At 40.8% G+C, this 24,377-nt stretch overlaps 1 protein-coding gene and 1 long non-coding RNA gene across 26 annotated transcripts in view; one reads left to right on the top strand and one right to left on the bottom strand.

Moving 5' to 3' along the window:
* The window catches only part of CPLANE1 (ciliogenesis and planar polarity effector complex subunit 1), a 170,917-nt gene extending 148,858 nt beyond the window's left edge, over positions 1-22,059 (bottom strand). For 19 of the 25 annotated variants that reach the window (XR_010157250.1, XR_010157252.1, XR_010157251.1 and 16 more), the window contains exons 1-10: positions 21,755-22,059; positions 20,117-20,244; positions 18,205-18,340; positions 17,974-18,093; positions 16,904-17,136; positions 15,544-15,650; positions 12,231-12,387; positions 11,372-11,475; positions 3,352-3,534; positions 41-290 (exon numbers count right to left, since the gene is read on the bottom strand). Coding sequence is in view for 22 of the 25 variants with exons in the window: in XM_054685100.2 (XP_054541075.1) it covers positions 41-290; positions 3,352-3,534; positions 11,372-11,475; positions 12,231-12,387; positions 15,544-15,650; positions 16,904-17,136; positions 17,974-18,093; positions 18,205-18,340; positions 20,117-20,197 (1,371 nt within the window). In the remaining 3 variants the exon portion in view is untranslated. Of the gene's footprint in view, positions 1-40; positions 291-3,351; positions 3,535-11,371; positions 11,476-12,230; positions 12,388-15,538; positions 15,651-16,903; positions 17,137-17,973; positions 18,094-18,204; positions 18,341-20,116; positions 20,245-21,754 lie in introns of all 25 variants that reach the window. The other 6 variants (XM_063811287.1, XM_009449271.5, XM_009449270.5 and 3 more) reach the window with 6 other exon arrangements.
* On the top strand, positions 21,556-23,160 carry LOC134810084 (uncharacterized). The gene is made up of 2 exons (XR_010157253.1): positions 21,556-21,731; positions 22,910-23,160. It is a non-coding gene; the product is annotated as an uncharacterized LOC134810084 (long non-coding RNA).
* The last annotated feature ends 1,217 nt before the right edge of the window (positions 23,161-24,377 follow it).

Here is a 24,377-nt window from a genome sequence, read left to right as displayed (position 1 = left end):
AAAAGGCAACTTTCCCCAATGATATAAAAAAGCACTATACCTTAGACAATATCACACTTTGATATATTTTCTCAAGCCTCTGGGTTGAATCAAGTAGAAGTGATCTCATGTGTACTGATGGAGATAGGCTATCAAGAAATCGAAGGGTTGTGACCATATATCCATCAGATATAACGAGGTAGGGTAATCGTGAGTGTGCTTTTATAGAAAATCTCTGTCTCATAGGGTCACTATCAGAAGCTGATGAATCAACAGAATTATTTGAATCTTGAAACGTAAACTGCTGTGGTCTAGTAAACAAACATCAAAATACAAGAATCAGTAAGAGAAAGATCTTAAGGAAAACAATAATGTTTTTCAAAAAAGAAGAAAAAGTTACAGAACAATGAAAAAGCAAGCAGGTGAAACACACAAAAAATATTAAATGTGTTTATATCTTTCAGGAAAACATAACACAGGATAAAGACAAAATAATATATAGGTTCATGTGTTTTAAAATTTTCCTAAATGGTAGCATTTATTCTATTTTGTATTTATCTACATACAACCTATTTCAGAAAATAATTCAGGCAGTTTATTTTTACTATTAAAGAGAGTTAAATAGTTAACTTTCCTCTTACCATATATTTAAATATGCTTACACAAATAAACTATGAACTATCAGTATACTTTTTATTAAAGAGGAGAAAGAAAAAAGTTGAGAAGATTTGAGAGAATGGTGGTGAGTAAAATTTTACCTATTTAAATTTGAGTTTCCACTTAACTTAAACATACAATATTGTTATTATGATGTACCTGATTCTGATTACTTAATATCACTCCTTATTAAAGTTGGGGCTTTACAAATATAAAAGGAACAAACCATCAAAGTATATTGTAATTTTTTTCTGGTTAGGCAACTATTCAAATACAGATTTTTTTTATTAGCCAAATGGCAACAATAGAAAATTGGTAATTATAGGACATACACCTCACAGACTTCTGTAGAACCATTAAAAATAATGCCTAACATGGAAAGATGTAAAAGATATACTGTGAAATCAAAAATGGAAAATAGTAAACAGGATATATCACATTATCTAGTTTTTAAAAAAGAAACTAATATTGCTATTATCATTGTTATATGAATATTTTTAAAATTTGGGGGACAACATACTAAAATGTTAATAATTGTTACCTTTGAAGTATAGGATTACAAGTATTTAATTTTCCACATTATTTAGTTTTGTAACATTTGATTTTTGAGTGCTAAAATAAATAATGAATACTATACTTTCATAATCAGAAAAAAAGCAGTTTGGAAGGCCCCAAATATTAATTTTAAAGGAGAATATGAGAAAATTCTAATGAATTATGAATTAGACCATAACAAGTAAGGAAAAAATACTTTCACTGCAGGAAGTGACACGTTTTTCCATTAGCATTGCCAATTGCTAAAAATTGTCATTTTTGGGAGGCTGAGGCGGGCGGATCACGAGGTCAGGAGTTTGAGACCAGCCCGACCAATACGGTGAAACCCCATCTCTAGTAAAAATACAAAAATTATCTGGGCGTGGTGGCACACGCCTGCAATTCCAGCTACTCAGGAGGCTGAGGCAGAATTTCTTGAACCCGGGAGGTGGTGGTTGCAGTAAGCCGAGATCACACCACTACACTCCAGCCTTGGTAACAGAGTGAGACTCGGTCTCAAAAAAAAAAAAAAAAAAAAAAATTAAATGTAATTTTTGCTAAATATAATCAAGGAGGAGGCCGGGCGTGGTGGCTCAAGCCTGTAATCCTAGCACTTTGGGAGGCCGAGGCGGGAGGATCACAAGGTCAGTTCGAGACCATCCTGGCCAACATGGTGAAACCCCGTCTCTAAAAAATTAGCTGGGCGTGGTGGCGGGCGCCTGTAGTCCCAGCTACTCGGGAGGCTGAGGCAGGAGAATGGCGTGAACCCAGGAGGCGGAGCTTGCAGTGAGCCGAGATGGCGCCACCGCACTCCAGCCTGGGGGACAGAGCGAGACTCTGTCTCAAAATAAATAAATAAATAAATAAATAATAAATATAAATATAATCAAGTAAACACCCTACCTCAGTTTCCTTTCTGTAAAGCAAACGGAATAGATTAATTTCAAATGTATTTTCCAACTTTTCTGTCTTGTAAACAGTTATGCATATGTGTCTAGCCACATATAATCAACATCAATAACAACAAATATTTACTGAGCACTAACTTTATGCCAGACAGTGCTGATTTATAATTATGTATTACCTTACTTCATTCTCTAAACCCTAAGACACAATTAGCGTCACACTCCTTTCATAGTAAAAGAAACTGAGGCTTAAAGAATAACCCTTCTGCAAGATGGGAGATCAAAATAAATTTTTAAAAATAAAAAAATTGGAACAGGCTCATGCCTGTACTTCTAGCACTTTGGGAGGCCAAGGCGGGTGGATCACCTGAGGTCAGGAGTTCCAGACCAGCCTGACCAACATGGTGAAACCCCGTCTCTACTAAAAATACAAAATTAGCCAGGCATGGTGGCACATGCCTGTAATACCAGCTACTTAGGAGGCTGAGGCAGGAGAATCGCTTGAACCCGGGAGAGGGGGTTGCAGTGAGCCGAGATCACACCACTGCACTCCAGCCTGGGCAACAAGAGCGAAACTCCGTCTCAAGAAAAAATAAATAAATAAAACTAAGAATGAAAATTTAAAAATTGAAAAAAAAAAAAAAGAATAACTAACCCAAAGTCATACAACTAATAAGTAAAAGAACCGGTATGTGAATCTTGATCTGACTCCAAAGCCAAATTGCTACTTCATCTCACAAGTAAAAATTATAATATGACACATGCTATCCAAGTAACAAAATATCACATGTATCCCATAAATATGTAAAATATTGTATATCAATAAAAAAATTTTAAAACAACAACAAAAATTAAAATACGGCTAAATCCTACAGTTTTCTATCCATTTCCAATAACTTTTTCCCTTTGGGAAAAAAGTAGATAAATCCATATGTCAAGTTAATTTTGAGTTATTAATTTTCTAAGTGCTATTATTTTATAACAATAAATGCTATATCATACTTTATTAACTTTTATATCTAAGAAGATAATTTTTTGTGCTATTAAATATTTAAATAACTTATACTTACATAGTCACAATGTCAAATTTTCACCAGGATTAAGCCACAAAAAGAAATAGAAGAAAACTATAAATAAGAAACAGATATTGAGATGACAGACTCAAAGAAAAAGTAAAGACAATTTGAAAGATGAAATTTTTTTTAAATACACAGTAAAAGTAATACAAAACAGAAAAAAAATCTATAAACAAATTAACACAATTCAAATGTCTCACCTATACGTTATTAGTGGATGAAGAGGAATAAATTCTGCTGGGCCAAATTCTATAGAGCAACCAAATGTAATTAATGTTAGCAATTCACCTTGGCAGGTCAATAAAACCAGAGAGCCACGTTTTAACATACAAGCCAGAAAAAGACTATCATGCGTCCAGCTGATATCACCTACCCAGTAGGACCTATAATAAATAAGAGACAACATGTTTAGAAGAGATACTTTACAATGTCTATGACGATTTAAAATGGGCTGTACCAAGCAGAGGTGTGAAAGTTCAAAAAATGAGGGCAAAAGAATGACTAATAGTAGACAATTGCCATACACATTTCATGAATTTTACTTCCTAGAACAAAGGAGTTTGTTCATAAACATCTATTTCAACAATATTCCAATTAGAAATTCATAAGCAATTAAAAAACGAAAATATTCGGCCAGGCACCGTGGCTCAAGCCTGTAATCCCAGCACTTTGGGAGGCCGAGGCAGGCGGATCAACTGAGGTCAGGAGTTCAAGACCAGCCTGGCCAACACCGTCTCTACAAAAATACAAATAAGCCAGGCGTGGTGGCGGGTGCCCATAATCCCAGCTACTGGGGAGGCTGAGGCAGGAGAATGGCTTGAACTGGGGAGGCAGAGGTTGCAGTGAGCCGAGATCATACCACTGCACTCCAGTCTGGGACACAGAGAAAAAATATATATATATTCCTAAAGAACTGAGTTTTTTAGTCACTCACATATTAGAATGAATTTTAATCCTAGTAGAGTCTACAATCAAGATCTACTGATAGATTTCAAGGCCACATCTGTCCTCTCTGCAGGCTGTTACAGTCCCTCTCAACAGCAGACTCTCCCTCTTCCCAAAGCTCTAACTGGTACTACTCCTTAACTATTTCGTGATTTTTTAATTTATTTTATTTTTATTTTTTAAAATTTTATATTTTAACCCTTATTCCCTTCTTTTCACAGGTGTTGATATCTGGTGATACTAATGTTTAATGAGAACAAACAGTAGGTCCTCCTCAGAAAATGACAGACACTAAATCAAAAAGACCACTGAACTGAGACTAATACTTTCAAAGTATTATGAATAATATGAATGAGAAATTTACCAAAGAGAAAGGAACTTGTGGAAAGTAAAAGAAAATGAAGAGGCAGGGCTAGATAAACCTAAAAACTCTGAAAATGCATAGAACAGCATGGAAAAGTATTCAGAAAAGGAAGTTAGAAGCTGTAAGAGGAAATTCTCCTACTCTGTAATTTTGCATGGATCCTGGTGGTAGCTCATATGCCATCCCAAATCAACACTTATGTTACTATTGACTCAGATGTACAGGATGCATATGTAGGGACTTGTTTAAAAAACTAGGCTTGGCCAGGCACAGTGGCACAGGCCCATAATCCCAACACTTTGGGAGGCCGAGGCAGGTGGATCACGAGGTCAGGAATTCAAGACCAGCCTGGCCAAGATGATGAAACCCCGTCTCCACTAAAAATACAAAAAAATTAGCCAGGCATGGTGGTGGGCACCTGTAATCCCAGCTACTCGGGAGGCTGAGGCAGAGAAGTGCTTGAACCCGAGAAGCAGAGGTTGCAGTGAGACGAGATCGCACCACTTCACTCCCACCTGGACGACAGAGCAAGACTCCATCTTGGGGGGGAAAAAAAAAAAAAAAGACTAGGCTCTCTCGGCCAGGTGCAGTGGCTGACATCTGTAATCACAGTATTTTGGGAGGCCAAGGTGGGAGAACTGCATAAGGTCAGGAGTTCAAGACCAGCCAGGGCAACATAGCAAGACCCCCTGGCTCTACCAAAAAAAAAACAAAAAAACAGTCGTGGTGGCGTGCACCTGTAATCCCAGCTACTTGGGAGGTTGAGGCAGGCAGGGGGATAGCTTGAGGCAGGCAGGGGGATAGCTTGAGCCTAGAAGTTTGAGGCTGCAGTGAGCTATGATCACGCCATTGCACTCCAGCCCAGGTAACAGAACAAGACCTTGTTGCAAAAAAAAAAAAAAAAAAAAAAAGAAAGACACTCAGCTCAAGATGGCTGACTAGACACAGGTAGCATGTAACTCCTCCATGGAGAGGAACCATGGACTGTCCACTTACTATTAAGTAGTAAGTAAGACTAAGAGTGGGAAAAGGCTCCTGAACACAGGGAAACAGTAAGAGAAAAATCTGCAGGGCTTCATACCCCAAAACAGGCTTTCATAACCTCTGAGTGGGAGAAACCCTCAACCCACTAGGGCTTTGGGCCTGACACATGGAGCTGCCTAAAGAATGCTCAGCGACATTGCTCCAGAAAGGGAAAACACATGGAATCCCACAGGCATCCAAGCCCAGAGCAGCGTCAGAAAGCCTAGATACCAGGGATCTACAGACTTGGCTGCTACTGCACTGCTTCAGGGAGGAAGAGGGGAGACCAGGCACTCTCAGGCACTCCTGGGAGGCTCCCTATCACCCTGCTGTGGGCTGCTGTTGAGACTGAGATGTGAGCAGGCTGCACTTCTCACAGCTTCTTGCCTACACTGCTTGCCTGGGAGGGATACCACCCTCTCTGGTCCCAGGCCCAAGGTACCATTTTGACTGTTTAGAGCTGGGCTACGTCCCACCCTTGGGCTGAGTTTGGGTTGAGGTGGCTGCAGGCACCACCCAACTCAGGGAACAGGGGAGACCAAGCTCTCCTAAGCACACTTAGGAGAATACCCGCTACCCTGCCACAGAGCAGCTATGTCACGGGGGACTAGTCCCCCCAAACCATCACAACTTCCAGTAACTCCAACATGGACTACTTGGGTCCCAGTGAGTTGCTTCACCACTACTACTGCCATCGCCCACACCATACCAGATACCCAGGGGCCTGAGAAACCACTCACACACCTAGACCACCACTCCCACTACTAGTTTCTAAGCATGCCACCTGGAAGCCCAAGAATCAGCCTTCAGGACCCATCAATACCAGGGCCAGTATAAGGTGGTCTAGGGCCTAAAAACAGGCACACTCACCCCACTGCTGCCACTACTAGGGCCTGAAGACTGGCTCAGTTGTTGTCCAAGTCCCTAACAAAACTTCACCATAACCCCAACTAATAACTACACCTTAAGCCACTGAGGAAATCACAGGTGCCACCAACCCTGTGTACTACTGAAGAAGTCATACAAAGATTACACTACTACAAGTATGCAAAATCAAAGCCAAAGTATCCTACTCAATCAACAACATACATACATCTTCAGGAAAAAAATTCTCCTCTATAAAAGCATTTTCAAAAAATTAAAACAAGCAACGGCTGTACCAGATGCACAGACATCAATGGAAGGCCACAGAAAACATAAGAAAAGCAAGGAAATATGACACCACCAAAGGACCACAAAAATTGTCCGGTAATAGATGCCAATCAAAAATAATTCCCCCAAAATGCCAGAGAAATAATTCAAAATACTGATTTTGAAGAAGCTCAATGAGATGCAAGAAAATCTGAAAACCAATACAAAGAAATCGGAAAATCAATATGAATGAGAAATTTACCAAGGAGAAAGATTAAAAAAAAAAAGAAATTCTGGAAATAAAAAATGAATTGAAGGAAATATAAAATACATTCAAAAGATTCAATAATAGACTACACCAAGCAAAAGAAAGAATCTCAGTCAGACAAAAATAAGAAAAAAAAAAAAGAATGAACAAAGCCTTCAAGAGGTCTGGGAGTACAAAAAGTGAGTGAACTTATAAATTATCAGTATTCCTGAAGGGTAAGAGAGATCAAAAAGTGCCGAAAACCTATTTAAAAGAATAATAAATGAAAACTTCCTAAGTCTAGCAAGAGAGTTAGACATTCAGATACAGGAGGCCCAGTGATCCCCAGGCAAATACATAGCAAAAAGGACTCCACCAGAGGCTATTATATTCAGAATGTGTTAAATCAAAGGGAAAGAAAGAATTTTAAAATTAGCAAAAGAAAAGAGTCCAGTCACCTATAAAAGAAACTCATCAATTTCCTCTAGGTTTTGTAGTTTGTGAGTGTATTATTTCATAATAGTCTTAATAGTCGTTGTTCTGTGGTATCAACTATAATGTTTAGAACTGGAACAATACAAGGATGCCTACTTTTACCACACCTATTCAACATAATGCTAGAAGTCCTAGTCAGAGCAATCAGGCAAGATAAAAAAATAAATAAAAGGCATCCAAATTATCACTCTTCACTGACAATATAATCTTATATCTAGAAAACCCTAAAGACTCCACAAAAACTCTTAGATTTGATAAATGAATATAGTAAGATTTCAGGATACTTTATATTAACAAGATGAATATACAGAAATCAGTAGAAAATACACCAATAACTATGTAGCCAAGGACTGAATCAAGAAGGCAATCCCATTAACATTAGCTACAAAAAATAAAAGAAAATACCTAGCAATATATTTAACCAAGAAGGTAAAAGATCTCTATGAGGAGAACACTGATAAAAGAAATTATAATTATAAAACACTGATAAGAGAAATTGTAGATGACATAAACAAATGGAAAAGCATCTCATGCTTATGGATTAAAAGGCCAATATCATTAAAATGAACATACTGCCCAAATAAATCTACAGATTCAATGCAATCTCTATCAAATTACCAGCGCCATTTTTCACGTAATTAGAAAAAACAATCCTAAAACTCGTATGGAACCAAAAACAAAAGAACAAAGCTGGAGGTATCATATTATCTAATTTCTTTTCTTTTTTTCTTTTTTTTTTTGCAATGGAGTCTCGTTCTGTCACCCAGGCTGGAGAGCAGTGGTACAATTTCGACTCACTGCAACCTCTGCCTCCCAGGTTCAAGCGATTCTCCTGCCTCAGCCTCCTGAGTAGCTGGGATTACAGGCGCACACCATCACACCAGCTAATTTTTGTATTTTTACTAGAGACAGGGTTTCACCATGTTGGTCAGGCTGGTCTCGAACTCCTGACCTCGTGATCCACCCACCTTGGCCTCCCAAAGTGCTGGGATTACAGGCATGAGCCACTGTGCCCAGCATTTTTTTTTTTTTTTTTTTGGACAGAGTTTCACTCTTGTTGCCCAGGCTGGAGTGCAACGGTGCAATCTCGGCTCACCACAACCTCCACCACCAGGGTTCAAGTGATTCTCTTGCCTCAGCCTCTTCAGTAGCTGGGATTACAGGCATGCACCACCACACCTGGCTAATTTTACAAAATCCAATTTAGTAGAGACAGGGTTTCTCCATGTTGGTCAGTATGGTCTCCAACTCCCGAACTCAGGTGATGCACCCACCTTGGCCTCCCAAAGTGCGTTAGCCACCATGCCCAGCCTACTAATTTCAAATTATACTACAAGGCTATAGCAGCCAAAACAGCATGGTACTGGTATAAAAACAGCACACAGATAAATGTAACAGAATACAGAACCCAGAAATAAAGCCACATAGCTACAACCAACTGATCTTCAGCAAAGTCGATAAAAATATACACTGGGGAAAGGACAACCTATTCAATAAAAATAGTGCTGGGAAAATTGGATAGACGTGCAGAAGAATGAAACTGGACCCATACCTCTCATCATATACAAAAATTAACTCAAGATGGATTAAAGACCTAAACATAAGGCCTGTAACTAAAAAAATCCTATTAGAAAACCTAGGAAAAACTCTTCTGGACATTGGGCTAGGCAAAGAATTTATGACCACATCCTCAAAAGCAAACACAACAAAAATAGACAAATGAGAATTAATTAACTTAAAAAGCTTCTGCACAGCAAAAGACACAATTGAAGTAAAAAGGCAACCTACAAAATGGGAGAAAATATTTGCACACTATGTGTCTGACAAAGGGCTAATATCTAGGATCTATGAGAAACTAAGACAACTCAACAAGCAAAAAAAAAAAAACAACCTCATTAAAAACTGGGCAAAGGACATGAACAGACATTTCTCAAAAGACATACAATCAGCCAATAAACATATGAAAAAATGCTCAACATCACTAATCATCAGAGAAATGCAAATTAAAACCACAACAAGATAACATACCAGTCAGAATGGCTATTACTAAAAAGTCAAAAAACAACATGTTGGCAAGTATGCAGAGGAAAGGGAACATGGGAACATGTTTCTCATGGGAACATGAGAAAAGGGAACAAACATGATTGGTGGGAACGCAAATTAGTACAATCATTATGGTATAGAGATTTCTCAAAGAACCAAAATAGGAACTACCATTCAATCTAGTAATCCCACTATTGGGTATATACCCAAAGGGAAAGAAATCATTATATCAAAAAGATACTTGCACTCACACGTTTATCACATCACTATTCACAATAGCAAAGATAGAGAATCAACAGAACCATCTATCAACAAAGGATTGGATAAAGAAAATGTGGTGTGTGTATATATATGTATCATGGAATGCTACTCTGCCATAAAACAAATGAAGTCATGTCTTTTGCAGTAACATGGATGGAACTGGAGGTCATTATCCTAGGTAAAATCACTCAGAAACAGAAAGTCAGATACTACATATTCTAACTTATAAGTAGGGACTAAACAATGGGTACACATGGACATACAGAGTGGAATAATAGGCATTGGAGACTACTAAAAGATGGGAGGGGAGTGAGGGTTGAAAAATTATCTGTTGGGTACAATGTTCACTATTAATACTAAAAGCCCACACTTCACCACTACACAACATATGCATGTAAGAAATATGCACCTATGGCCAGGCACGGTGGCTTACGCCTGTAATCCGAGCACTTTGGGAGGCCAAGGCGAGTGGATCACGAGGTCAGGAGATTGAGACCATCCTGGCTAACACGGTGAAACCCCATCTCTACTAAAAAAAAAATACAAAAAAATTATCCGGGCATGGTGACGGGTGCCTTTAATCCCAGCTACGCGGGAGGCTGAGGCAGGAGAATGGCGTGAACCCGGGAGGCAGAGCTTGCAGTTAGCCGAGATCACACCACTGCACTCCAGCCTGGGTGACAGAGTGAGACTCCATCTCAAAAAAAAAAAGCATTTAAGGCCTTCCTTATATAAAGCGACTTTTAGGCTGGGCATGATGGCTCAGGCCTGTAATCCCAGCACTTTAGGAGGCCAAGGTGGGAGGATCACTTAAGGCTGGAAGTTCAAGACCAGCATGGTCAACATAGCAAGACCCTGTCTCTACAAAAAACTTTTAAAAAATTAGCCACATACAGTGACACACACCTGTAGTCCCAGCTACTCAGAAGGATGAGGAAGGAATGACTGTTTGAGCCCGGGAGTTCAACGCTGCAGTGAGCTATGATCACACCACTACACTCCAGCTTGGGCAACAAGTAAGACCCCATCTTTTTTTTTTTTTTTTTTTTGAGACAGAGTCTCCCTCTGTCATCCAGGCTGGAGTGCAGTAGTGTGATCTCAGCTCACGGCAACCTCCACCTCCTGGGTTCAAGCAATTCTTATGCCTCAACCTCCCAAGTAGCTGGGACTACAGGCACATGCCACCACACTTGGCTAATTTTTTTTTTTTTTTGTATTTTTTTTAGTAGAGATGGGGTTTCACCATTTTGGCCAGGCTGGTCTCAAACTCCTGACCTCAGGTGATCCACCCACCTCAGCCTCCCAAAGTGCTGGGATTACAGGCGTGAGCCACAGCGCCCAGCCTTTTTTTTTTTTTTTTTTTTTTTGAGATAGGGTCTTGCTCTGTTGCTCAGACTGGAGTGCAGTGGCAAGATCATAGCTCACTGCAGCCTCTATCACCCACGTTCAGGTGATACCCCCTAGCTCAGCCTCTCAAGTAGCTGGGACTACAGGTGTCCACCACCATGCTCGGCTAATTTCTTTTTATTTTTTAGTAAAGATGAGGTCTCATTATGTTGCCCAAGCTGGTCTCAAACTCCTGAGCTCAAGTGATCCTCCCACTTTGGTTTCCCAAAGTGCTAGAATTACAGGTGTGAGCTACCACACCTGACAGAGACCCATCTCTTTTAAAAGAAAAAAAGAAAAAAAAGACAGACAAAAGAGTTCTTACCTAATAAGTGTAGCTGGAACCACGGGACTCTTGTTACTACATCCTTTAAGACTACCACAGAGAGTAACAAAATTCAGTGTGTTTATAAATAATACCTGAGTTGCCTAGAAAGGAAAAAAAAGACAAGAAAACTATTAAAATTATTTTACTGTAACCATTATTTATAATTCTGGTGATACAGAGATCTATTATTATATTAATAAACTATCTAGGGAGTATTTCCTAACTGGCAAGGCAATATTGACCCCTGGTAGCCTTTGCTCTTTTATGTTCTACCTTAACAACATTAGTTACCACAATGCTCTTCTTTCCTCTTTTTCCCTTATTCTTTTTTCATTTCTGAAAGCCAAGTTTTGAAAGTTATGGGATCTAATTTAAAGAACTTTACCAATCCACAATGTCAAATTGGATTAAACACCACCAACTTAAAGAATATAAAGCAGGCTGGGCACAGTGGTTCACACCTGTAATCCCAGCACTTTGGGAGGCTGAGGTGGGAGAACTGCTTGAGCTCAGGAATTCAAGACCAGCCTGGGCAATATGGCAAAACCCCATCTCTACCAAAAAAATACAAAAATTAGCCAGGCACGGTGGTATAAGCCTGTGGTCTCAGCTACTTGGGGGGCTGAGGTGAGAGGATCACTTGAGCCCAGGAGGTCGAGGCTGCAGCAAGCCATGATCACACAACTGCACTCCAGCCTAGGCAACAGAGAGAGACCCTGTCAAAAAAAAAAAAAAAAAAAAAAACCAGAAAGAAAAAAAAAATGGATATAAAGGAGTATTTAGAAAAAGAAAAATCTCAAAACTGGAATAAACTCCTTCTTTTATAGATTACTTTCTAAGACAGATATTTACTGACCTTGGGGTCTTTCTGATTAAGAGTTACTGCCAGGGTAAGGCCATCTCTTGAAAAGGCAGAAATTAGAGCTCCTCTTGACTTTACTGATTCACATTTAGGAATTAAACTGCAGAGATGACAGTCTTGTTGAGCCCAATGAACATGGTATGGCAATGATCTAAAAAAGTAATGAAATAATTGAAAACAAAAGGTATAGTAACTTTTAAATTTATATGTAGTTCATTACAAAAATTAAAGGATCCATCCAAATTCCTACATGTGCACATGTACTTAGGGAATATTTTAGAGACTATGTTAATCCATTGTGTTGCTGTAAAGGAATGCCTGAGACTGAGTAATTTATAAAGAAAAGGGGTTGGCTGGGCATGGTAGCTCACACCTGTAATCCCAGCACTTTCGGAGGCAGAGACGGGTGGATCACTTGAGGCCAGGAGTCTGAGACCAGCCTAGCCAACAGGTGAAACCCCGTCTCTGCTAAAAATACAAAATTACCTGGGCGTGGTGGAGTGCACCTGTAATCCAAGCTATTCGGGAGGCTGAGGCAGGAGAATTGCTTGAACCCGGGAGGCGGAGGTCGCAGTGAGCCAAGATCACGCCACTGCACTCCAGCCTGGGCGACAGAGTGAGACTCCATATCAAAGAAAAAAAAGAAAGAAAGAAAGAGAAGGGGTTTATTCGGGCTCACGGTTCTGCAGGCTGTGCAAGCATGGCATCAGCATCTCCTCGGATTCTTGTGAGGGCTTCAGGAAGCTTTTAACCACGGCAGAAAGGAAATGGGGAGCAGCATTTTCCCAAGAGAGGGAGCAAGGGAGAGAAGGAGATTCCAGGCTCTTTTAAACAACCAGATCTCCCGTGAACTCAGAGCAAGAACTCATACTGTAAGCAGAACACCAAGCCATTCATGAGGGATCTGCCGCCTTGACCCAGACATCTCCAACCAGGCCCCACCTCCAACATTCCAACATTAAGGATTATTTTCAACACGAGACTTGGAGGGGACAAACATCCAAACTATATCAGAGACCTTTCAGAAGTCTGTGCACAAAAGAGCACCTGCAGATTAGCTAAATAAATTGAATATCAGAGTTCTGTTAGTAGAGCCATGTTTTTATATGCAACCCCAAATATATTATACCTGCTTCCACTAAAAGTTTGGATAAACGTATTTCTACATAATGCCAAATATTTTTAAAGGAATTTAAAAAGTAGGTCAGGAGTTCGAGACCAGCCTGGCCAATATGGTGAAACCCCATCTCTACTAAAAATACAAAAATTAGCCAGCCGTGGGGGTGCGCACCTGTAGTGTCAGCTACTCGGGAGGCTGAGGCAGAAGAATCGCTTGAACCCGGGAGGCAGAGGTTGCAGTGAGCCGAGATTACGTCACTGCACTCCAGCCTGGGCAACAGAGTGAGACTCTGTCTCAAAAAAAATAATAAAATAAAAAATAAAATGTAGAGAAGGCCAGGCATGGTGGCTAATGCCTGTAATCCCAGCACTTTGGGAGGCCAAGGCGGGCAGATCATTTGAGGTCAGGGGTTCGAGACCAGTCTGGCCAACATGGCGAAACCCCATCTTTACTAAAAATACAAAAAATTAGCTGGGTGTGTTGGCGCACGCCCATAATCCCAGCTACTCGGGAGGCTGAGACAGGAGAATCGCTTGAACCTGGGAGGCAGAAGTTGCAGTGAGCCAAGATTGCACCACCACACTCCAACCTGGGAGACAGAGCAAGACTCTATCTCAAAAATAAATAGATAGATAGATAGATAGATAGATAGATAGATAGACAGACAAACAGAAAGAAGAGGGAAACTTTGGGGATAGTATCAATGTTCTATAATTGATCCAAGTGATATATATATTTCAAACAATTGTATATATTTTTCAAAGTCTATCTAGTTGTACACTTAAGACTTGTTCATCTTATTTTATTTATTTATTTATTTTCCAGACAGGGTCTCACTCTGTCACCCAGGCTGGAGTGCAGTGGCACGATTTGAACTCACTGCAACCTGGACCTCCTGGGCTTCAGTGATTCTCCCACCTCAGCCTCCCAAGCAGCTGGGACTATAGGCATGCGCCACCATGCTCAGCTAATTTTTTTTATATTTTGTGTAGAGATGGGATTTTGCCATGTTGTCCAGGCTGGTCTTGAACTCCTGGGCTCAAGTGATCCTCCTGCCTCGGCCTCCCAGAGTGCTGGGATTACAGGCATCCACCACTACACTCAGCCAAGATTTGTTCATTTTACTTCATGTAAGTTATATCTTAATATAAAATATAAAAATAAAACAAACAGAAAAATAAAAATAAAAATCACACCATTTTACTCAATCTTACTTAGGCATTGTAAGAAAATAATGCATATTTTCAGCTGGGTGAGGTGGCTCATGCCTGTAATTCCAGCACTTTGGGAGGCTGAGGCAGGCGGATCACAAGGTCAGTAGTTCAAGACCAGCCTGACTAACATGGTGAAACCCCGTCTCTACTAAAAATACAAAAAGTTAGCCAGGCCTGGTGGCGGGCACCTGTAGTCCCAGCTACTCGGGAGGTTGAGGCAGGAGAATCACTTGAACCCGGGAGGCGGAGGTTACAGTGAGCCAAGATTGCACCACTGCACTCCAGCCTGGGCGACAGAGCAAGACTCCATCTCAAAAAAAAAAAATGCATATTTTCTATTTTATTAGGCTTTTTAGAATAAAACTATTTTTAAACAAAAGAACACTTAAGCATTTAAAAGGTACAATAGGAAATCAAAAGTTATGTCCCTTTTAAATTTCAACTGAATTCTTTTCCAAAATAGTTACTTTTACAGTCTTAGACAAGTAAAACCATAGCTTGTCTTATCTTTTACAAATTCTCACTTCAAAGAAGAGAAACAAGACAAAACAAGATAAACTTTCTGGATTAAACATTTAGAAATAAGAGGGGAAGAAATGATTTGTAAAGCCTCAGAACTTGAAACTCACAATAACATTTACAAATTTTATTACATGTATATGGATCAAAAGGTAATAATGTTTAAAAAGGGATAGAAAATATGGGGCCGGGTATGATGCCTCATGCCTGTAATCCCAGCACTTTGGGAGGCCAAGGCAGGAGGACTGCTTGAGCCCAGGAGTGCAAGAACTTGTCTGTTAAAAAAAAAAAAAAAAATTAGCCAGGCATGGTGGCACAAACCTGTAGTCACAGGTACTCAGGAGGCTGAGCTATGATTGTGCCACTACCCTCCAGTCTGGGTGACACAGCAAGTCCCTGCCTCCAAAAGAAAAAAAAATCAGTAAGAAAAGGAAGAAGAAAACATTTACCTCACCTTACAGATGTAAATACATTCTCATGCCACCGAATTGCTAGAAATGTTAACTTCAGGCATTCCCCAGAATAAAAAGTAAATGAACACAGGCAGCAGTCTCCAAATAACTGTAGATAAATTTAATATACTTTAGTATAAAATTAATCTGAAAATAAATCAAGATACTAAAATACATATATATATTCCTCATCATAAACCAGTAAAAAATATTGAGATCTTGCTTATACTTTTTATCCTTAACATTAAGCTTAAGACTAAGTAATTTTTTTCTGAGCCAGAGGCAGGTCTCAAATGGGTAATCAGGTTGTAGTTTATGCTCTTAAGAAAATACTGACATTTATTGTGACTATAACTGAAAATATTCTTACATATTTATTTTTCTCTTTTTATACTTTTATACTATTTAAATTAGCACACCACCCTGAGAGTGGGGAGAGGGGACAATAAAACTTCAAAGTGAAATTTCTAACAAGAGTGGTTTGGATAATAAAATGCTGGTCCACACATACGAAGAATACCAAGCAGATATTTTAAATACATTTTGGTTTTTTAAGTTCATGAATCTGTTATTTCCCAGTTAAATCGCATATTTAGTATCATCAATTCTAGCTTGTTAAATTACCAAACAAGCTCTCTCTATATATATAATATATAAAAAATATATATACATATATAATATATAATATATAAAAATATATAATATACATATATTGTATATAATATATAATATGCATATAATATATGTAATATATACATGTAATATATACATATATAATATACCATATAATATATAATATATACGATATATATTATATACGTGTATATATATTATATATTATACTTTTTTTTTTTTGAGACAGAGTTTCACTCTCGTTGCCCAGGCTGGAGTGTAATGGCATGATCTCGGCTCACTGCAACCTCCGCCTCCCAGGTTCAATCGATTCTCCTGCCTCAGCCTCCTGAGTAGCTGGGATTACAGGCATGCACCACCATGCCCAGATAATTTTGTAGTTTTAGCAGAGACGGGGTTTCTCCATGTTGGTCAGGCTGGTCTTGAACTCTCGACCTCAGGTGATCCACCCGCCTCAGCCTCCCAAAGTGCTGGGAATACAGGCGTGAGCCACCGCGCCCGGCATAACAAGCTATATTTTTAAATCAAGGATAGAGAAAAGGAGTTCTAAGTTAAAACTACTTTTAATAAACACTTTTTAAAAATGTGACCCAAGAAATATAAAAATATCTTTTCCATACAAGAATTTCACAATTACTATGAAAATTTATGGTGACTAAAGACATATAGTTATACCATCACACACTCTGCTAATCTGCTTCACAGATAAGAGTCTGAGACTGATTTTACCTCATTTTTTATAAAAACAGCATTCACTACAGCTTCTTTATCTTCGGTGGAAGGCAAGAGAACTGCTTCTTCAGGTATGACCTGGGACCACCGACCCGCCAATGAAAGGCTTTTAGAAGATAAGATATTCTTTAATTCCAAATATTCCCAAAGAAATATGCATCCAGAAGGTGTTATGAGCACAATTCTTTTCCCATTTCCAGATACATACAAGTACAGTCTCAAAGAGCTTGCTAAAAAAGTAACAAAAAAAGTAATTAAGCCTCTGAAGTCTGAATTCCCCCCAATAAAGTACATAATTTATGTATTCTTACAATAAAAAAAAATAATAATAATGTTACCATTCAGGATGTCAAAACTAAGGCACTAGCAAAAAATACAATCCAGGCACGGCAGCTCATGCCTGTAATCCCAGCACTTTGGCAGGCTTAAGGAGACGGATCGCTTTAGCCCAAAAGGTCAAAGCTGCAGTGAGCTATGATCATGCCACTATACTTCAGCCTGAGTGACAGAACAAGATCCTGTCTCTAAAAAAGAAAAAAAAGGCTGGGTGGATCACGAGGTCAGGAGATCAAGACCATCCTGGCTAACACGGTGAAACCCCGTCTCTACTAAAAATACAAAAAAATTAGCCGGGCATGGTGGCTGGCGCCTGTAGTCCCAGCTACTCGGGAGGCTGAGGCAGGAGAATGGCGTGGACCCCGGAGGCGAGTGAGCTGAGATCCCACCACTGCACTCCAGCCTGGGCGACAGAGCGAGACTCCGTCTCAAAAAAAAGAAAAAAAAAAGTACAAAAATAGCAACATTTATCAAGTATATATTATGTGATATTAGAAACCTATTATTATCACAGAAATGTTAGGCATGCCAGAATTTTCTTCTTCAAGTTGAGTCTCAGTATCACAGATAAACATAACCAAAACTATATATATATATATATACACACACACTCAGATATACATATGCACATACACAGAAATACATTTTCAAGACAGTAACAGAAAAATGTTTCATCCTCTTTTCCTATTTTTCCTAGTTAAACCAACTTAAACAAATAAAAAAATTCCCACCGACTGTAGCTTTGATCATTTCCTTAGGCTTTTCAGTTATTGGTATAGTTTTCAAACAATCTTGATCTTTGTTCCAAAGGAAAAGCTCTCCTGTAGTTAGTACCCCAGCCAGCCAGGCATCTGTTTCCAAAAATGAAATGCAATACTTACAATCTAGTATTTCCTTTAACATCACCCTAAGTTATTAAAAAATATAGTTTTAGCCATTTGAAAATATCAGTACTACTTAACCATTACTGGACGTTGTTAGGACAATAACATCCTTCAAGAAAGGCTGCAGACTAGGAATTTTCTTCTTTATCTTTCCTGATAGCAAATTAATTTCATTTATGAATTTATCATCCAAAAGAAAAACGGCTTCTTTTTCCTAAGAGAAGAAACATGTGAAGGACTCAAGAGGTGCCAGAAATTAATTCAACTTACTGCCTAAATAAATTATCCCAGAAATCAAAGCGACATTTAAGAAAGATTATCCATTTGTACCACAAATCATAAAATGAACATTAAGCTTAATACTCTATAGTAACCTGAACATTTTGAATTGTTTTAAAATACCTCGTTAGAATTAATAGGTAAGGCTACCTAGTAGTTGTATTTCAATTTCTTTGAAGTTTAAAATTATAGGAGTGTCCTATAATTCTGCTAGCCAAAACTGGCTTATCTACTTTTTAATCTTTTTTTTTTTTTTTTTTTTTTAAGAGCTGAGGTCTCACTTTGTTGCCCAGCCTTAAGTGGAGTAGATATTTACAGGCACTATCCCACTACTAATAAGCATGAGAGTTTTGACCTGGCCCATTTCTGACCTGGACCAGTTCACCATTCTTAGGCAACCTGGTGGTTACCCCAGCCCCTTGATCTCGGGAGGTCATCATATTGATACCGAATTTAGTGCAGACACCTAATCGGTATAGCACACTGCAGCCCAGAACTCCTGGGCTCAAGCGATCCTCTTGCCTTAGCCTCCTGAGTAGCTGGGACCACAGGTGCATACCACTGAACCTGACTCTCATCAATTTTAACAGTAGTATGAGCAAGTTTTTAAATTATTTACTTAGATTAAAATAGATATAGCTTCTGAAATTCATAAATCCCTGACTCTGCTCATTTTTTATTACCTAGAAAAAGTAGGCTGTTTTGAGTTAACTTTGTTTTCATATATTCTAAGGCAGTGATTTTCAAGGTATAACTGAGTCAGCAGCATCAGCAACACCTCAGAAGTGAGGAGTTCAAGACCAGCCTGACCAACATGGTGAAACCCCTAGCCTCTACTAAAAATATAAAAATTAGCTGGGCATGGTGGCATGCGTCTGTAATCCCAGCTATTCAGGAGGCTGAGGCAAGACAATCGCTTGAACCTGGGAGGCTGAGGTTGCAGTGAGCCGAGAGGATGCCATTGCGCTCCAGCCTGGGCAACAGAGCGAGACTCCATCTCAAAAAATAAAAATAAAAAAATACAAAATATCCAACCGTACAGCAGACCTAATTAACTGAAAACTTTGGGAACAGGGCCCAGCAATCTGTGTTTTAACCACCTCTCCAGATAGTTCTGATAGTTTGAGAACTCCTGTTACAGGGGAGTTAGTGGTATAATTTCTCACAGGAAATTTAACACTTTATTTCAATAATCATCACAAATAAAGTAGGGTTGCCTACTTTCCCTAAGTGGGGAATCTATGCCATATATTATGAATGGCATTCCTGGATTACTAACGTATTGTGGCCCATTTCTTCCATCCTAGTTTCCAAGAACACTTCATAGCACAATCATGAAAACCACAATAGGAGGAAACACTCCATTAACTGTTCCAGTAAAGGAAAGCTCAGGACATTAAATATTCCCTTTTGATATATGCCATCTCAACTTAACTTAAACTTGACTTAAACATAATATGAAAAAAATAGTTTAAGTAAAAATCTTCTAAATAAACCACTTAACATTCTGGAAAAGCTAACTTGCTCATTATAATAAAAACGAAACACACACAAAACCCTGTTCAGTGTGCAGGTAGGTGATCCTCCTGTAGATCCTCCTCCAGTAGATGATGTTTTATTTATTTAAGATCATAGAACACTCCTATATTATAGGCAAAACACACATATAACATATATAAAACTGGTATTGCATGAATAAAGAAAAACCTACCTTTCCCAACCAGGAGACACGTGGCCATGGTTTTTTCTGCTTAATACCTGTTGATGTCAAGATTTCTAATCTTATCTCCATGTTTGTTAAGCTATCAATGACCAATTAAGTAAAACAGTCCCAAGATTCTGTAAACAATAATAGTAATAAAATATAAATGATGCATAATATTCACTGGGCATTTTTTTTTTTTTTTTTTTTTTTTTGAGACAGAGTTTCGTTCTGTTGCCCCAGCTGGAGTGCAGTGGTGTGATCTCAGCTCACTGCAACCTCCGCCTCCCGGATTCAAGTGATTCTCCTGCGTTAGCCTCCCGAGTAGCTGGGACTACAAGCGTGTGCCACCACGCCTGGCTAATTTTAAGTAGAGATGGGGTTTCACCATGTTGGCCAGGCTGGTCTCAAACTCCTGACCTCAAGTGATCCATCCACTTCGTCCTCCCAAAGTGCTGGGATAACAGGCACGATCCACTGCGCATGGACCACTGAAGATCTTAACTGACAATTTTCATAAAGTTTTGATTTATATTTTATTTCTGAGTCGAAGTTTTGCTCTTGTAGCCCAGGCTGCGGTGCAGTGGCGCGATCTCGGCTCACTGCAACCTCCGCCTCCCGGGTTCAAGCGATTCTCTTGCCTCAGCCTCCCGAGTAGCTGGGATTACAGGCATGCACCACCACACCGGGCTAATTTTTTTGTATTTTTAGTAGAAACCGGGTTTCACCATGTTGGCCAGGCTGGTCTCGAACAGGGCCCTGACTTTGGGTGATCCGCCCGACTCAGCTTCCCAAAGTGCTGGGATTACAGGCGTGATCCACTGTGCCCGGCCAAATTAGATGGGCTTGTTTTTTTTGTTTTTTTAAATAAAATAGCTTTAAAAGAAAAACTACTCAGAGACGGCACACAAAGATCTATCAAGATGCTAGCTATCAGCCAGCACGGAGGCTGAGATGGGAAGATCGCTTGAGGACAAGAGAGTTCGAGGCTGCAGTGAGCTGTGATTGTGCCTGTGAGAGCCACTGCACTCCAGCGTGGGCAACGCAGCGAAGACTCCGGCTCAAAAATAAATAAATAAAATTGCAAATAAAATAAATTCTCACAAAAGGGTTAACCAAATGCCAGAGAAACGCCGGCATTAGAAAAGCATCATTTGCAGCTCCTAATGAAATAAATCCAGTCAATAGTATCAGTGCTGCTAAAATTATTGAGTGAAAAAATACTGGGAACTTTATGCACTGACATGCCCTAAATCCATTAGTCAATCTTAAAATTGCTAAGAGCGAGGAAAATTGACGTTCTATTCCTCCGGATCCTGCTCGAGAAGCTGGGGGGCTCGGGTCCGGTGCCGAGGTGTGGCCCGAGCCTGGCACCGCCCACGCCGGCCGGGTGACCCCGGCCCCTTGGGGCTCCCGCGCTCCGTCAGCAGGCGACGCTGGGAGGCTGGGGTAGGCCCAGAGCGAGGACGGGCCCGGACTGGGTAGTGGGGATGTACCAGGGCCGGGTGCGGCGGGAGACGGCCCGGGAGGCGGGAGGTCGCGGACCTGCCCGACAGAAGAGTAGATGAGGGGAGACCGAGGACGCCCGGGTCCGGGGAGCGTACGAGGAGGCCGGGATCGCGGGGTAAGGAATCCGCGGGCAGTTACCTCCGCCAGGGGCAGGGTCCGGCCAGTCAGGCGCGAGAAGGCTAGGCGAGGCCGACTGCGCGGGGTGAAGACGCCAGGCCGACGGCTGCGGGCCCTACCGCCGGCCCTGACGCGAGCCTGCGTCCTGGCGACGGCGGAGGGCGGGCAGGGGGCGCGGGCGCTGCCACGGCGCCTGCTCAGAGCCGGCCGGGAACGCCGCGGGCGGGTCTCCCCGGTCCTCCGCCCCTCCAGCCCTGCTCTCAGGCCTCCGCCCGGGCCCTCTAAGCTGCCAGCCGCGCCCGCCTCCGGGCTCCTCGCCCCTCCTCCCGCGCGCTCCCCTCCTCAGCGGCCGCCGGACCCCCTCAGTTCACTTCTCCCAGTTAACGCGTTCCTCGGACGCTGCTAGTTTGAGCGCACAGGCATTGGGCGGGGCTTCGCGGGGGAGCCGCTTAATAACCGACCAACATGAAACTCAAGGGCTGCCCCTTCCTAGCGGGGACCCTGCACAGACCCGAAAATAAGGGGTTTTGCTCTGCCCTCCTCAGTTCACGTGGGCACCTTGGAACACTGAAGAAGGCATTTTCCGAACTCACTGTCCTACGGACTTATTCTCCGCACTGTTTTCGCCTCCTTCGCCCTGTTCTCGTGACTGACAGCAGCAGGGGTCACAAGCAGGCAGCCCGAGAGCTCTGCTCACCTGGAAAAGCATTTTTGTGTAGCTTAAATGTGAAGGCCTCAGGCAGTGGCCTGGTGTCCTCCTCCACATGCGCCCATCTTCGCTCTTTCATGTGACTGGCCTGTTTTTGAAGGCAGGACCCTGTCACCCTTGGCTAGGCCAGGTATGTTCTGCACCGAAAATGGCCCTGCCCTCTGCATTGGATGGCTAGCTTTTAGGTTGGTTTATTTTAGCAAATAAGCGTTACAGGGTAGGCGAACTGGCTGCATCAGAACCTCAATTACCCCTGTGTCTCTGGGTGGGATAAATGGCGGATGGCATTCTGGCAGCTCAGCCCCACTTATCTCAGAGGTTATAGATCTGAGGTGGTTTAGATCCACCCCCAAATCACGAACATTTTACATAAGCCGTGCTAGAGTTAGCATGAAAGTCTCACACAGAAAAATTTGGAAACTGAGAAATCCTAACCTATTCCCACAATCCTGTGTTCCCATTTTTAGGTCTTAAGATACGAAGACAATGGGATAACTGAGGCTGATTTTGCTGTGTGGCCATTAGACCTGGAAATATTGGTGTGATTCTGGAGTTGATTGCTCCACACGTTTGTTTATTTATTTATTTTCCTTTTTTTCCCTCCTCTTCCTCCTCTATTCTTTAAAAACGTATGGAAATGTATCCGGCAATGTTTACTGTAAAAAATAATGTATGGAAATGACTACAATTTGCTAAAATAAAAATCATTGAGCACTTATGTGTGTCAGACACTATGCTAGGTATAAAGAGGGGAAGATGGTTTCCCTGTTCAAAAGAGAGTCACACACACTTAAGTTACAGTGCAGTCATAAATACCGTGATCGCAGTATGCACAGGTCCATTTTCTCTATCTGGGTGATGGGAAGGTTCAAAACTAAGCTAGGTTTTGAATGAGGAATAGTTTCATTTTGAAGCACATCCATTTTGCGATGCCTCTGGAGCTATCTAGTGAACAATTTAGATGCATGGTTCAGAAGCTCGATGGGAGGCTTGGGAACACAGAATGTGTAAAATAAGCATCAGTCTCCCTTTCACCCTCTCTGCACTTTTTAAGGGTCATCTGTCTGTAGTATATATTGGTAAGAGATTTTATGGAGGATACCAATTCTTTTTTTTTTTTTTTGAGACAGAGTCTCACATTGTCGCCCAGGGTGGAGTGCAGTTGCACGATCTCTGCTCACTGCAACCTCCGCCTCCCGGGTTCAAGCGATTCTCCTGCCTCAGCCTCCCAAGTAGCTGGGATTACAGGTGCCCACCACCACGCCCAGCTAATTTTCGTATTTTTAGTAGAGACGGGGTTTCACTATGTTGGCCAGGCTGGTCTTGAACTCCTGACCTCGTGATTCACCCGCCTCGGTCTCCCAAAGTGCTGGGATTACAGGCGTGAGCCACCGTGGCCTGCCAGCATACCAATTCTTATGAGAGAATGTCAGGGGTAGAAGAGATCCAAGGGAATGTTTGACCAGGTAAAAAAACTGATAAAGGTCAAATAGAAATAAGCCTGAGAATTGCCCCATCAGATTTAGTGTTTAGTAGGTATAGTTATAGTGCCAGATATATAATAACTGAGTTCCTTTTGAAAGCATATAGTAAAATCAAATCTGATTAGCCTAAGTAACAGAGGTGATTTATTGTAATGATTCTGGGGTATCTGACAGATTGTAGATATTCTCTCTAGGGTGCTCCTATCCAATATAAATTTCTGTAATGATGAAAATGTTCTATGTCTGCTGTGTCTTAATATGGTAACCATTAGCCAAAAGTGCTACTGAGCATATGAAATGTAGCTAGTGCAACTGAGACCCTGTAAACTAAGATTCCAGTCAAAGAGAAGGGAAAAAACAGTGAGCTTTGCCCACAGTCTTTAAGACCTGCGCCCAGAAATAGTACATAATATTTCTGCTTACATTCCACTGGAAATAACTTAGTCACATG

The sequence above is a fragment of the Pan troglodytes genome, chromosome 4, assembly GCF_028858775.2.
Source record: "Pan troglodytes isolate AG18354 chromosome 4, NHGRI_mPanTro3-v2.0_pri, whole genome shotgun sequence".
NCBI classification, from domain to species: Eukaryota; Metazoa; Chordata; class Mammalia; order Primates; family Hominidae; genus Pan; species Pan troglodytes.
This window is presented reverse-complemented; position numbering and strand designations above follow the sequence as displayed.